Raw genomic sequence first — 16,312 nt, forward strand, 5'->3', positions numbered from 1 at the left:
AGAGGGGGTAGTCAATGGGATTGTATGTATGCCTACCAGGTTTTTCCCCCAATACAAAAGATTCCCTCTCACTTTGGTACTAAACTAAAGTGTCGGCAACGTGGTTTACACAAGCCGGCACTTCGTAAAGCGTCGTGTATAATCGAAACGAAGTCCAATATTGATCTTTTAGGTTAGATCCCGCTGGACGAGAACGGGAGAACATTAAAACCGATTTCGCTGGGATCCAAGTTTGCGTTTGTACGTGTTGGTGAGTGCCGTCGTCCCTTTTTTCTTGGTTTGAGGTGAGAGAAAAAAGTAATTTTTTTAAGGCCGCCGCAAGTATAAGAGCGTCGGTGTATACCGGGTGGCATAGTTAACAAAAGTCAGTGCGCCTGCTGACCGCGATTTGTACAGCGGCAGAACGTCGACGGTGGTGTTTCTGTAATTAAGTGCGATGGCAGTTCCCAGGGCCTGTACCCGGTTCAGCGATAACTACGACCTAAAAGAAGAGTTGGGCAAGTAAGTAACGAAAAAAAAACAAATTGCAGCTTTTTTTGTGGAGGTCACAATTAGCTTGGATTTAAATATAAGTTGGCCAAGATTGAGTGGGCGCCGCGACGCAGTCGACGTCCCAACTATAGTACACTTTTTGATATAATAATATCAATTACGAATTTTACGGGTTGTTTGGGAAAATTTGTATCTAGCGGTCGACAGTCGTTGTCCGACATATTATCTGCATTGCTTCGGAAAATCAATATCAGCGGCGGCATAGCAGGAATACACGGTTCAGCCCTGCTGCTCTAGCCTTATATACAGGTGGTTGCCTCTTTTGTGTCTTCAAACTTTTTCCTCAAATTACTACCTCAATTCCATACAAATTTTCCAAAAATGTTTGGGATAGCTTGGATGTACGCAGGCTTTCTGTCTTTTACCCGCCATTTTTACCCCAGTTACGCAATGTTGATGTCTACACTATTTTTATTAAATTATATTAATTACAAATAAAATGAAGCTGTACAGTTTCACTTCAGTACTGTACTCTATAAAACTGACAGAAAACCATAAAATACATTCCAAAAAACAGGAACAAAACATTCTTTAATGAGACCGCTTTAACATCAATAAGTCTGGTTGGTGTGTTTATTTTTAATGTTGTTGGCAATCTTAGTGATTTGTGTAGGCGTGCATGCCTTTCAAAGTGTATTGACTGATTATTGAGTTAATCTTTACATAAGAGTTTTGTATGTGAAACACCCTGGATGTCCGTGTTGTTTGAAGCAATTTCAGCAACAGCTAAAACCATTTTAATGAGCTGGAGAACTGCTCCATGTCCAAGAGACAAGAAGGATCTAAACTCCCTATAGACATCTTGGAAAGCTTGCGTTAATTAGAGTTTTTTTTTGTGCAAATTAGTCCCTGGAGGCAAGCAAATTGAAAAAAGTTTCATTATTATTAATTTGTTTAGTCAGGCTTTGAGGGAAATAACTTATTGGTAAATAAAGGGGGAAGAAATGAGAATCCAAGGAGATATTAATAAAGGAAATGGGAAAGAATGTAATTAAAAATAACAGTATGGGAGAGGGAACCAAACTGTAGGAATTAGTGGGCATTAAATTAGTATTATTAATAAAATTTAAAAGCTTGGTAATTTCAATGAAATCCGTTGGAAAAAATATTAATTTTGTAATTTTACTTTCAAAAATTTTGACTGTCTCTAGCAGCGAAACCGTACAACTAATCAATCAACTTTATGCATCAATTAAAAGCCTATTTCATTAGCTATCCATTGACATATAAAAGTTTATACGAAGTGTAACAAATAAGCTAGTTTTTGAAGATTGAACGAAAAAATGCACCAAAAAAAGTTGTGAAAAAATGAGTCAACTTTGACGCTCTCTAGTGGCCAAACCGTCCAACCTATTAATATTTTTAGAAAGCTCATTTTATTGACTAACCATTGACGTATAAAACTCTACCAAAAGTAGTGCAATTAAGCGAGTTTTTGAGGTTTAAACAAAAGGATGCACCAAGAAAGTGATAAAAAAATTGGTCAAATTTGACGCCCTCTAGCAGTCAAACCGTCTAACCTGTCAACCCAAATGGGGATATTTTTAGAAAGTTCATTTCATTGGCTATCCATTGACGTATAAAACTCTACTAAAAGTAGTGCAATTAAGCGAGTTTTTAAGGATTAAACAAAAAGATACCCCAAAAAATCGGTCAACGTTGACGCCTTCTAGCGGGCAAACGGCTAACTAATCGATTTTTATACGTCAAATTTGACAATTTGGAAAACACGGTCACGTGACTTACCAGATCTACCCCGACGGAATGCTTGAAATTTTTGACAATTTTCGTAAGGGTCAAATTTGCCTGAAACACCGCCACTATCCTAATGGGTTTTGCGCCTTAGGTTGGTCAGTTGGTGCAAGCGAAAATCGACCTTACTGATTGTATTTCTACAGTTTTGCTACTGCCCTAGATTTGGCAATCGTCGTGCTACGTTTGTGCCAAATATCAGGGCTGTATCTGCCTGATTTAAAAAAAAAAAATCCTTTAAAGATATTAGAGTGGTAACAGGAGCCCTCTGGCGGCCAAACGAAGCAACCTATCAACACAGGCGGCCATATTTTTTTGAAAACCTATTTGATTTTCTATCCGTTGACATATAAAAGTCTATACAAAGTGTTGTGTGTGAGAGTTTTGACTAAATTTGACAACTACTACTTGAACCTTCATTAATTCGGTTATTTTGACAGTTACAGGGTGGTTCAATGTATATGTCTAGAATTTGACGTAGAATACAAAAATGAAAAAATATACAGAGGATATCTCATTCCGGTTAATTCGTTGGCCGCATATTTTCTTATTTTTCCTTTTTTTAATAAAAACAAATTTTTTTAGACTCTCCAGTTGTGATAATTCAGGAAGTTAGTGGGTATTGTTAGGTTAGGTTAGGTTAATTATTAGGAATTACTAGTGTTTAACCCTCGGAGGCAACACCCTCCATAACCAAAACTAAACTGGGTAAGTTTGTTGACGTGACATTTAAATTTTTGACAGATGTCACTGTCAGGGTGACCCTCTCCTCTTATAGAACTAATTAAAACCGTATACAGAAATTGGTATAGACAATATATAGGCCACGTTCAACACCATTTTGTATTGAGCCGAAAAGAGATGGCCCACATAGATTTTGGCTTTAATCCAAAAGTCTTGTGGGGGGCGTTGGGCTTTGGATATGGCCCCATTCGACGTGAAATAGTATACCCTGAGGGTAGTGCAATAAAATTACTGGTTCTTAAGGGAACACACGCTTTACCAAACATTTAGATTATTACAAAAATGAAACAAAACCCTAGTAATTATAGTTGTGGAAATAAAAGTAATTAAATCTCGTGCACGTGTCGTTTACCAACAATAACAGTTCTCTGGTTGGTTATTTACAATCTTTCTTTAAATAGCCACCTTTTAAGGTCAAAGTGCCATTTACCTTCTCTTCTTACCAATAAATGGAAGGTTTTATTGTTTTTAATGAGGCGGTCAGTAATTTTAGGAATGGGAACGAGTTAGTCCATAGAAAAATTTGAGCGTACGGGCCTGAAAAGGCGTTGGCTGCCACTCGACGAGGTTTTGTGCATATTAAATTGATTTGGACCACTTCCAGGATTCTTTTAAAAATTTCAGCGAGACTTTAATTCGGACCGTTCGATAAATAATAAAACGCGACAACAAAACAGGTCAACTGCGCCGTTTGTTCACTTTAGGATAGATGTAGCTTAGACAGAATGTCAAAACAGTCACGTGACCCATGAACCAATAGGCAATAGGTTGACATTTGTTCAGTGTTGTAGCGTTTCAGCCTAACTTTAGTTGTAAGTTAACTAAAAAAATAAAAAATTCTACTAAATCAGTCAATTTGTGTCTGAGTGCCAACGAAAACGTGGGTTTTGTGATTTGCGCGTATGTTTTTCTCGCACTTTACACGTTTCGCTTCTCCGACGACCAGTCAACAAATCGAAAATTCGTTAACGAGCAAACTGGATAGAGAAAACAAAAACAAAAATACTGGAGTTCATTTTAAGTGGGTGTTATTATTAGTGTAGTAGTAGCCAGTTTGGAAAAGCAGAATTCTTCGCTTTTGCTGCACACGCCTATGCGTAGGCTTATATATTATATCTAAATTTAAAATTTTCACTATCTGCATCTCGAAACTTTGTCGATGCAAACCCAATTTGTCTTGACTATTTATTATTTTTTAGTTTTCATTTAGTGAAGCTTGAAACGATGGAAGTAACTTTGAAAGTTCGTTTTACTTCCACTTAGGAAGGTGCTTAACGGTAAAGAAAGATTTGATTAACTCGTGTTTCGATAATCTAATCAAATGTTGTGCCCCGTTTTTTTTTCTGCTTACGATGAATAATAAAGTCTACAACTGGCGTGATTTTGCCGATATGAAAGGGTTTCACATGTGTGGGTTATAGGTTGTTTTCTTTCGACTTGGTAATATACATAATAGGGACTCCAATATGTTTGAAAGTATTTCATTTGAACCACCGAATCAATAACGAGAACTATGGCAACGCTGTTGGGTTAGATTGCAAACATTGGCATCGCTGCAAAAATCGAAAAATAATGACAGATAACAGAAGACAACCGAAGGACCTAACCTCAAAAATTGTTTTGTTTATTTTTTATCTAGTTCTGTGTTTGAATGTTTGAAAATCGAACAAATGCCGTGCCTATGGCATTATTTGCAACGAAAAATATTTCTGTGCTTTCTATCCAGCTGAAAGAATGAAATGATTGTGATAACTTTGTGATGTGCTTTAAGAATGGTTGAAAATGACACTTGTACAGTAGGGAGAGTCAAGAGAGCAAATTCAAAGGAGGCCTAACACCTATAACAAGATACATAACCACAGGTACTTTTACAACTTTTCATGGGCTACACGATGGTAAAAAAATCAACTTGCTAACTGTCAAAATAACCGAGTTACGAGCTGTCAAACTTTAGGTTGTATTTGTTTAACTGAATGTTGATGTACTTTTGACAGTCAAAATAATATTTGGTTGCCTATGATAAAATTGTGCATTAAAGTAAAACAATAATTGAAAAATCATGCATTAATAGGACTCATTAATGAACTGTATAATGGATTTACAAACTGACAGTCGACCCTAGCAAGTCGCTAAAATATTCATAAATTTTACCCTTTACAACCACTGGCAAGGATGTCTTTTGATTAGATTAATTTACTAAAACCTTCCCGACAACAAACCGCCCAAAACTATATCCAGTAGAATTTAAATGAATAATTAGTTTATGAAATATGGCGAAAGGGAGTTTAGAAACAACCTTGAAACGAACAAAGGGTTGGCAGGAAGGTGTTTCCGTTAATCGACGATTCAAAATGGAAGAAACCTTAATAAACTTAATAGGTTTATATGAAAAAGGGACGTTCTTGAATCGATAAACAATGTAGGGGGTATTGTGCTATTAAGACACCGGTGGCGAGTTTGAAAGGTTGCCTCTAATTGATCGAATCGCTAGGACACGTGATCATTTTGCAATTGCCTTAGCGTTAGTCACGTGCTTTAAAAACAACTCGGCTACCATCTCAAACACACTTTAACGTGATTGAAGCTAATTTATACACGCAATTGACTAAATCAAGGTTATTTAGATTTCCGCACGTTTGGCAAGTGAAAATAATTAAACGTACTCGCGATAGTACCGCACAAAGAATTACAACAAATCGAATTGATGCTTTGGAAAATATTAGCAACCGCTAAATTTAGCGTGGATTACCGAAATAGCGATCATTTCGAATGAAACGGGAGCCGTCAAGTGTCTATTCCTGGACCGCTTTGTTGGGACCACAGGAACCGGTCCCCCTCTTTAAGAGTCAGTGGGTCACCGGGTCTAATGTGGAAACATTGATCCCAGATCTTGTGCAAGTTTTCATTATTTTTTTTTTTGACTTACAATTTAAATTTAAAAAATCTCTCTCTTCACAGACAGTACAGAAGATGAAAAGAAGAAGAAGTCTTTCTTATCATGCATAAGAAGAAAAACAGCCTATTCAACAAGGTGTGTAAAATAAATGGCAATAGGACTCTGGAGAGTGAGAAACTTTCCACCGACGAAAACGACACACCAAAAGTCGATAAATCATTGTCTGTCGCGTTTCACTTGACAAGAGACATGTGTCTCCGAATGAAGATTGACGGCCCCCTTTTCTTCCTTTGTTTTGCGACAATCCAAAGGGGGTGGCAAACGGTATTGACGTGCTTTAAAGCGAAACATTTAGCTGCATTGCTCGAAACTCTTTAACTAGGTCGTGGTGGAGATATATGCTAGACCGGGGAACTTATGCAAATTAATGCGGCTCTACAGGACGTAATCCATAGTTAACAAAGGAAAAATGCCGTTATTAGCTTGGGAAAAGAACAAGGAATGTTTTACGTTTTACCCTACAATCTTCCTTTTGAAATCTGTCAGCTATTTGTTGAATTTAATCATCCCTCTTTTAGACTGGAATAGAAAAATCAATTGAAATCCCCTCTGCACGTCCCTGAAACAGTCGAGTGATCGGACACTCGACAAATTTGGAGATTGATTTTTCATTAGGTGCCCTTCGGGTCAAAACACCTCGGACCGCGCCCTATTCCTTTTTAGGGTTTAATTTGCGTGTTTTCTCACCCAGGTGTCATATCATAAACAGGGTTTTGGCTTTAATCCACCCTAATTAAAAACGTTATTTGGTTGTTTGTAGCTCTTTAGAAGATTTAATGATTTTCTGGGTAAATTCACGAACAGGTGGAGTTGCTAATTAGTTGTGGGATTTCGGTTTTAGGAAGGTGAAAACAGTGTTAAATTTTCAATTTTGGGGGATTTTACGATTATGAGTAAAAAGCATGGAAACGTACTTTATAATAATTAAGTTTGTACAATGCAGTTTTTGAATAAACTTTACTGTTAATTAATTTTTAGTAGAGGCATACTGATGACGTCACCAGTAGGGCGGCCCTGCTTTAGGACATCAACAATGACTCTCTAACTGACTGACAACTGTCAAAGCCTCCTAACCTAAACCAGAGATGTAAAAGCGGTTAAGCTATATATTCTCCCTTCTGGACAACACATTCTCGGTATAAAAGCTTCAATCTTTCGGTAGCGTGACATTTCTACTATATATGGTAAACAGGGTGATCAAAAGACAGTTTCAAGGGCTACAAATTAGTATATTGAACCACCCTATAATTGTTAAAATAATCGAGTTATTGACAATACAATGGAGTAGTCTACAGGGTGATTTAATGAATTTTTAACATCCTTGTAAATTGCTTCATTTTCATTTAAAAAAAAAACAAATATGAATCTTGTAGATATTTGCATATACTTTATTCCTAGATAACCCCTTCAGTATACAGGGTGTCCCAAATTTGAGCAACAAACCAAACTTATAATTTTTTAGTCAATTTTTGGGATCTACGTCAAATTCTAGGCCTACTTGATGTAAAATGTTTGTATCGATATTCAATTGTTTTTGCTCTAGCAGCCTTACTGTGACCACCCTCATCGGAAGCAAAAATTCTCAATTTTAGCGAAATTTTGGTGCACTTTTCCAGAAAATTGTCCATAACTCGCTTATTTGAAACACCCTGTATAAAACCACCGTATAACAAAAGAAAGCTAATGCATAGGGCTATCACGTGACGCTGAGCGGGCACGGCTAAGTTGCCCCGTTTATCCGCTAGAGGGCGTGAAAGTTGATTCTCGTTTTTTGCAGTTTTTGCTCAATATCTCAGAAACGTTTCAGGTTAGAGGTCTGAAATTTTTACCACAAATGCACCTCGACGGGATGCAACTTTTACCTTCTATACACTTTTTTGGTACCATGCACCGTTTGACCTTGAAAAATTGAAAACTAGAATTGTCAAGAATTTTCAAGGGTGTGGTACCTTCTGATTTTTTTCAGAAAATTTTTTTTTTCAAAATTTTTGAATTTTTGCTTAAATATTTTCAGGTTAATAGTGCAAAAATGATTTAAAGTGTCATTTGTCAAAATGTAATTTTGCAAGGGTGCCACGTCCTAAAGTGTCAAAATTGACATACGGTCCCAGTTAGAGCAAAATGGACGTCAGATTTGTGTTCCCCAGGTTTAAATTAGTTAAAACAGTCACTTTGATTAAGGAAAATCCAAAATGGTCGTCGTTAGTATAGTGGGCCCAAAAAATTCCTAATTTAAATTAAATTTTCGTGCACTTTTCCAGAAAATTGTCTATAACTCGCTTATTTGAAACACGCTGTATAAAACCACCGTATAACAAAAGAAAGCTAATAAACGGGGCTATCACGTGACGTTGAGCGGGCACGGCTAAGTTGCGCCGTTTGGCCGTTAGAGGGCGTGAAATTTCACTCTCGTTTTAAAAACGTCTCCTCTTTGCAAAACTCTGCGTCTCCCAATTAAAGAGTCGAATGAATTGGAAATCGACTAGTTGACAGGGAAAGGACATAGTTGACCGGATGTGTCGGTCAAAAATGATTTTACCAAACCTCATCCGAATAGAGCAGAAAAGTCAATTTATATTCCTGCAGGAGACTGGCGCACTCCCCTACTTGTTTTCCCTCATTTCAATTTTAATGGAGAAAGCAAATTAGCCGGAATATTGCAGAAAAACGATTTAAAAATATGATAAACTTTCCGAGGAATTTTTGCGCTCCAGTTTGCAATTAGGGAGTACTTACCGGGGAGGAAAAATTGTTGGTTGTGCGAAAGTTGGGGACGTATAAATCCTCCCGGTTTTATCGGTGTTGTAGCAGGCTTGTTGGCAATTTTTGTTGAGGAATAGACATTATTTTTGACTAGTAGCACTAAAAACCACAGAAAATATCTAAATAATATTGTGGGAAGACGTGTGTTTATTGAAAAGTCTAGTAGTCAATCAATTATCTAAATTGCCTACAATGGTTTGCCAAATCTACACTGATGCCAACTGTATTCTTATTTACAATGTTTGTATTTTGTGATTTGGTCAAGAAGTTTCAGCTTACTGCTATAGTTTAGAGTAATTTTCCATTGAACTATCAAATACAACTAATTTTAAACTTATTACTAACTGAAATTTGTGTTTCAGGGGTGCTTTTTCTGTTGTGAGACGATGCGTTCAGAAATCCAGCGGTTTGGAGTTTGCAGCCAAAATAATCAACACAAAAAAATTATCGGCCAGAGGTAAGTTGCTTGTAAACACTATTGCAAGGAAAGACGGGTTTTAAACGACAAATGCACGTTAAAAAACGAATCAGTTAACTTAAACGCCAATTCGTATACAACTGCCGACATTATTACACGAACGTAATGCCTTATTGGACGTAATGTTGTCGTGTTTTTGTGACAAGATGACATGTTTATGGGTCAAGTTGTACAGGCAATTTAAAAAGCAAATTGAATTTAAATCAGCCAGTCAAAGGAACAAGGAAAAACCGCCATAGGCAGGGTTTTTTACAGTCAGGTGGTAAAATGGAGCTGGAAAAAGGGAGAGAGAATTGGCCTCTGAATAATTGAAAGTGGGCCGTAAAATGGAATCTCTCTCTGCGAAATTGTTTTTCTGCTCTCTATTTACTAGCCCTTTTGAATTCATTCTCACTTGTTCATGGTAAGGGTAGTTTGTTGGCACAATAATCAACCTTGCAGGGGAAAGTCACTGACTATACTCGATTTTTTAGTGTCTTTTTAGACTATTGAATAGGAAATTTAATGAGGGTTCCAAAAATGTGCTTAAAACTGTCATTTTCACACCACAAATGGGTTTTACAGGCGATTTTGTCCTTGACTGTCCTTTCAAACTGTGTTTCTGTTAGTTCAAACTTTGACACTGTTTTTCTCTCTGATTGTACTCAATTTGGTAGTGTTTTTTTAGGTTAGTAGATAGGAAATTTAATGAGGATTCCAAAAATGTGCTTAAAACTGTCATTTTCACACCACAAATGGGTTTTACAGGCGATTTTGTCCTTGACTGTCCTTTCAAACTGTGTTTCTGTTAGTTCAAACTTTGACACTGTTTTTCTCTCTGATTGTACTCAATTTGGTAGTGTTTTTTTAGGTTAGTAGATAGGAAATTTAATGAGGATTCCAAAAATGTGCTTAAAACTGTCATTTTCACACCACAAATGGGTTTTACAGGCGATTTTGTCCTTGACTGTCCTTTCAAACTGTGTTTCTGTTAGTTCAAACTTTGACACTGTTTTTCTCTCTGATTGTACTCAATTTGGTAGTGTTTTTTTAGGTTAGTAGATAGGAAATTTAATGAGGATTCCAAAAATGTGCTTAAAACTGTCATTTTCACACCACAAATGGGTTTTACAGGCGATTTTGTCCTTGACTGTCCTTTCAAACTGTGTTTCTGTTAGTTCAAACTTTGACACTGTTTTTCTCTCTGATTGTACTCAATTTGGTAGTGTTTTTTTAGGTTAGTAGATAGGAAATTTAATGAGGATTCCAAAAATGTGCTTAAAACTGTCATTTTCACACTACAAGTGGGTTTTACAGGCGATTTTGTCCTTGACTGTCCTTTCAAACTGTGTTTCTGTTAGTTCAAACTTTGACACTGTTTTTCTCTCTGACTGTACTCAATTTGGTAGTGTTTTTTTAGGTTAGTAGATAGGAAATTTAATGAGGATTCCAAAAATGTGCTTAAAACTGTCATTTTCTCATTCCAAGTGGGTTTTACAGGCGATTTTGTCCTTGACTGTCCTTTCAAACTGTGTTTCTAACAATTCAAACTTTGACACCATTTTTCACCATGACTGTACCGATATGTTTTTTGTTTTTTTTTGGCTATTGAATAGGAAATTTAATGAGGATTCCAAAAATGTACTTAAATCAAACATTTTCTTACTAGAAGTGGGTTTCACCAGCGATTTTGTCCCTGACTGTCCTTTCAAACTGTGTTTCTTTTAGTTCAAAATTTGATACTGCTTTTCTCCCAGACTGTACCACATTTTATACGGTTTTTCCAAGTAACTGAATAGGAAATTTAACGAGGATTCCAAAAATGTGCTTAAAACTGTCATTTTCTCATTCTAAGTGGGTTTTACAGGCGATTTTGTCTCTGACTGTCCTTTCAAACTGTGTTTCTTTTAGTTCAAAATTTGACACTGCTTTTCTCCCAGACTGTACCACATTTTATACGGTTTTTCCAAGTAACTGAATAGGAAATTTAACGAGGATTCCAGAAATGTGCTTAAAACTGTCATTTTCTCATTCTAAGTGGGTTTTACAGGCGATTTTTTCTCTGACTGTCCTTTCCAACTGTGTTTCTGTTAGTTCAAACTTTGACACTGTTTTTCTCTCTGACTGTACTCAATTTGGTAGTGTTTTTTTAGGTTAGTGGATAGGAAATTTAATGAGGATTCCAAAAATGTGCTTAAAACTGTCAATTTCTCACTCCAAGTGAGTTTAACAGACGATTTTGTCGCTGACTGTCTTTTCAAACTGTGTTTCTGTCAGTTCAAACTTTGGCAGCACTTTTCTCCCTGACTGTATCGAATTTTGTGATTTTTTTTAGGTTATTGGATAAGAAATTTAAGGAGGATTCCAAAAATGTGCTTAAAACTGTCAATTTCTCACTCCAAGTGAGTTTAACAGACGATTTTGTCGCTGACTGTCTTTTCAAACTGTGTTTCTGGCAGTTCAAACTTTGGCAGCACTTTTCTCCCTGACTGTATCGAATTTTGTGATTTTTTTTAGGTTATTGGATAAGAAATTTAACGAGGATTCCAAAAATGTGCTTAAAACTGTCAATTTCTCACTCCAAGTGAGTTTAACAGACGATTTTGTCGCTGACTGTCTTTTCAAACTGTGTTTCTGTCAGTTCAAACTTTGGCAGCACTTTTCTCCCTGACTGTATCGAATTTTGTGATTTTTTTTAGGTTATTGGATAAGAAATTTAACGAGGATTCCAAAAATGTGCTTAAAACTGTCAATTTCTCACTCCAAGTGAGTTTAACAGACGATTTTGTCGCTGACTGTCTTTTCAAACTGTGTTTCTGGCAGTTCAAACTTTGACAGCGCTTTTCTCTCTGACTTGTGAACCAAGCTTTATACAGTGTGGCTTAAAAATAATATCCCGTCTAGAACGTACGTATTTTTAAATAAACACGTGACAAGTGTATATTCCCAGTCAATAATTTCTTTGTGTTCTGGACACCGTTCAGAAGACAAGAAGGGCGTCAGGAAGACGTGGAACAAATAATGGAAACCTTCTTTAAGGTTCACTTTGCCCGTTCATCACTTCAGAAAAGTGTTTAGTTTCGGGACATAAAACCAAATTAGGACTTTGGAAGCGAACACTCTATAATTCAGTTTACCGGCTATGTTTGGTCGAGTTGACCTTATAAAAGGGCTTTTAATTATTGAAAGGGAGCCGTTAGAGCTAGAACGGTGGAATTGAACCTGTAAAACATTTACCGAGCAATTCCGTAGGTCGGCTCTCAACGGATTAGTGTAAATCACATTTTCTCATGTTTAGGAAAACTTAACTACGGTTTAAACAATTCACCATATTGGACGAAAGACTGACTTTTGAGAGCATTAATTGACAACACTGTTTTATTGTTACAGACTTTCAAAAGCTGGAAAGAGAAGCAAGAATCTGCAGAAAACTGCAACACCCGAATATAGGTAAGCTTTGTCACACCCAAAACAAACCGTACGTATAACCAACACTTGACATGTTAGGCCTCATTCATCCGTCAGCTTCACACTTTCAAAACTACCACTCAAAATACATTAACCCTTCCAAGTTGACCGGATTGATTGTGGTTTGCAACCAATAATCAAACAGACACAAGTCCGGTCATCTTGCCGTTCATTCGGTGTGCATTTTAATGGATGTATTTTAACCTATTTGTTTTCATTTGTAAATAGTTAGCAATCCTGAGGTGCTCAAGCATTTAGGTAATAGTTTTTTCCAGTATTTTTTTTTTTTTCTTTAATCCAGTTTGTTTACCTGACTCTTGTTGTTGTGAGTTTTCATCATTTTAAAGCGCGTTGGAAGTGGAATCACCTTGTAGATGCAAGTTGTTTTGCACAGATGTTTAGAAAGTGCTTTAGTTAAGTTTCTAGAATGCATGACTTTCTAGTTTAGAGTGTCAGTAGGGTCAAAATTTGCGACAAGACAGAAAAACTAGTATTTTTTTGTGATCCCCAGATTTACAATTTCCAGTTCTCTGACAAATGGATCTTTGCTCTAAACTTCATCCAATCCTAGAATTTCCTTCGTAATTAAATCAGTTATTTGAAATTAGTTTTGTTATCCCCGCAGAGCCCTGGATAGAGCTGTTAATGATCGAAAATTGGTTAAATTAACGAAGGGATGCTATTATAGAGTTTGATTTACATGCTCAAATAAGTTAGAGGCATTAACTGTAGTTTACATTGATTGTGCCCCATCTTTTTCTACCGTTTTTAAGTTTTGTCCGGGGCGGACAAAACTGGAAAAAAAAATGGACGAAACTGGTATAATTTGAAAGAAAAAGAAACTTTATTAAAATAAGAACGTTGTTTTAAAAACATTTTTAGATTAACTATGCAACTATAGATGTCGCTAGATAACTTGTTGCAGAACAGAAAACTGTAATAAGCACATTATCGATTTTGACTTTCCACGTTATTTCCTCCATTTTCTTCCCAGTGGACATAATGCCACCCCTGTTCTTAAACCTTTCCTTCATATTCCTGACGAAGCTCTTAATCGTCAATATAGGGGCTCCAAGACCCTTTTAAGCGCTCTAAAAATTCGTTTTAACCCAATTGAAACCCCTCTCATCTCCTCCTACATTACCTAGTTTAGCATATCTAAAAGGCACTCAATTTTGTTTAAGAAGGGAAGAATGCTGCTTTATAAGGGGAAGTATAGGCTGTTTCACTTTCTTTTTACAATAATTTCAGTGTGAACAAACAAGGTGTGGTGTGTCTAGAAGTTTCAGTGTATTCGAGCTAAAAAAAACAACCCTTGCAGATTTTATGCTGGCCTGGGGTTAAAATTACACCCCCATGTAGCCGGAGGTAGATTAAAAGGGCGAAACTGTTGCAAACACGTCCTGGCGTGGAAAGATAGCGTTTTGCGTAGTTGTGTTTTTCTTTTCAGAATTTTTAAGAGTAATCCAAATTTTTCATAATTTATAGGCATACGACACTCATCTCACTAGTTTGATCACTTGAGAGGGACAAAAACAGGATATTATCGCCCTTGTGTGTTTCGGGGCCGATAAAACGACCACCGATACGTCAAATCACCCCGTCAGGCAGAAATATCACTCGACAAGCCAGAACGGTGTTAAGCCAGCCAGATCATGTTCGAATCGATCCCTTTTCATCTCGATGATGACGGTGTAGGTTAATTTATCCGGGACAGATAAAACCACTTTGCGTAGCCCCTTCAGGGGGGATCAGTACTGAGGAACAAGAAAACCAAAGGTCCCATAACTACTATTCATCACTACTGAGAAAGTCTATTATACGCCCCCATAACTCTTTTATTAGGCACTATTATACGAGATATTGAAGGCTCTTAAAGCCCCAATAACTCTGGGAATATTATATGCGGAAGCCCCCGTAGGATAATATAATTTTTATCCTACAAAATTCAGTTTGATAGCGTTAACTGGGGGAAATTTAGGGGCTCAAGTGTCACGTTTCAAGGCTGCAACTGACCCGAAAGGGCTTCGCAGATAGTGTTTGGATAGGACAAGTTTAACAGCTTTCAAGTAGTTGAATAGTGTTTTAGGTAAATAGATCCCGGGCCAGAACCGAGTAAATCCCCTTTTGAAAGGCTCGATTTTATCGGATAAATGATTGTGTTACTCGAGTTTTGCTTTTGAACGTGTAGGAGCCAATCAAGAAATGTCAATTCACGTGAATCAGCTCGCATGTGCTTAGATTTCAGTTGGTAGTTTGCTATTTTGACAGATTTAACTTTTAAATTCCTTATATTCTTAAATTGTACTGTTCTTGTATAGTTTAGCATATTTTGATTGAGATCTACCCTCTGCCTGGCGTGTACCATAATCTTGTTGTAAAAAATAGTCTAAAATTTGTTTTTTTTTTTGGCTGCAATCCATTGTTGATTGTCTAAAACTGGATTTGAAGCACTAAAAACAGTCCGGAAGTCAAGGCAATGATTGTTGTGGATAAAACTCATTTTTACTACTAAAAACAGTCCAAAAGTCTATTTTCAACAATTTTCTGGACTGAAACCAGTTTTTAAGACTAATATCGTAGCATTTAGTGCCAAATTTTGTAACTTTCCTTATTGAAGAGTCTGAAACTTGCGAGGGGTAAACCACTGGGCTGTTATAGTGTACAAACTGTAGGAAATAGTGGGCATTACTTGGGAATTGGCAACATTACCAAGTGACGCCCTCTAGTGGCCAAATCGTCCAACCTATTAACCGCCGTTGGGGTATTTTTAGAAAGCTCATTTCATTGGCTATCCACTGACGTATTATAGTTTTCCAAATATATTGCAATTAAGCGACTTTTTGAGGATCAAACCAAAAAAGTGATTAAAAAATTGGTCAAATTTGACGCCCTCTAACGGTCAAACCGTCTAACCTGTCAACCCAAATGGGGATATTTTTAGAAAGCTCATTTCATTGACTGTCAGGCTAATTTGACTATAGAAAATTAAGAAAAACGGTCACGTGACTAACTAGAACTAACACAACGTAATGCTTGTAGATTTTTTGGAAAAACTTTTTTCGCAAATGACAATTTTCGTAAGGGTCAAATTTGCCTGAAACACCGCCACTATCCTAATGGGTTTTGCGCCTGAGGTTGGTCTAGTTAGTGCAAGCGAAAATCGACCTTAATGATTGTAGCCGCATTCGTTTTCCAGCTCCATGAAGCGAGCAGAGCTTTTTTGACGTCACGATGACGTAATTTGGCAAAACCGTAATTGGGCCAATTGTCAAACTACGTCATTGTGACGTCAAAAAAGCTCTGCTCGCTCCATGGAGCGTGAAAACGAATGCGTCCTATATTTCTACAGTTTTGTTACTACCCTCGATTTGACAATCATTGTGCCAAATATCAGGGCCGTATCTGGTCGATTTAAAAAAAAAATCCTTTAAAAATATTAGAGCGGTAACAGTCAAGGAAAAGATTAGTTTTGGAGCCCCCTGGCGGCGAAACAAAGCAACCTATCAACACAGGCGGCCATATTTTTTTGAAAGCCTACTTGATTTTCTATCCGTTGACATATAAAAGTGTATACAAAGTGTTGTGAGTGACAATATAAAGACAGTTGTGACTAAATT

The 16,312-nt window shown here is 36.8% G+C and overlaps 1 protein-coding gene and 1 long non-coding RNA gene across 7 annotated transcripts in view; one reads left to right on the forward strand and one right to left on the reverse strand.

Moving 5' to 3' along the window:
* LOC145736894 (uncharacterized) overlaps window positions 1-9,123 on the reverse strand; it is a 23,768-nt gene extending 14,645 nt beyond the window's left edge. The window contains exon 1 of the long non-coding RNA XR_014180139.1: window positions 7,867-9,123. This is a non-coding gene — a long non-coding RNA (uncharacterized LOC145736894). The remainder of the gene's footprint in view (window positions 1-7,866) is intronic.
* CaMKII (Calcium/calmodulin-dependent protein kinase II) overlaps window positions 1-16,312 on the forward strand; it is a 43,717-nt gene that overhangs the window by 266 nt on the left and 27,139 nt on the right. For 3 of the 6 annotated variants that reach the window (XM_081991354.1, XM_081991356.1, XM_081991357.1), the window contains exons 1-4: window positions 96-250; window positions 312-501; window positions 9,130-9,224; window positions 12,615-12,674. In XM_081991354.1, coding sequence (XP_081847480.1) covers window positions 437-501; window positions 9,130-9,224; window positions 12,615-12,674 — 220 coding nt within the window. In that variant the 5' untranslated portion in view covers window positions 96-250; window positions 312-436. Of the gene's footprint in view, window positions 1-94; window positions 251-311; window positions 502-9,129; window positions 9,225-12,614; window positions 12,675-16,312 lie in introns of those variants that run through there. The other 3 variants (XM_081991353.1, XM_081991355.1, XM_081991358.1) reach the window with 3 other exon arrangements.

Source organism: Ips typographus, linkage group LG13, assembly GCF_016097725.1.
Source record: "Ips typographus isolate SLU linkage group LG13, UJ_Ityp_2.0, whole genome shotgun sequence".
In the NCBI taxonomy this organism is placed as follows: domain Eukaryota; kingdom Metazoa; phylum Arthropoda; class Insecta; order Coleoptera; family Curculionidae; genus Ips; species Ips typographus.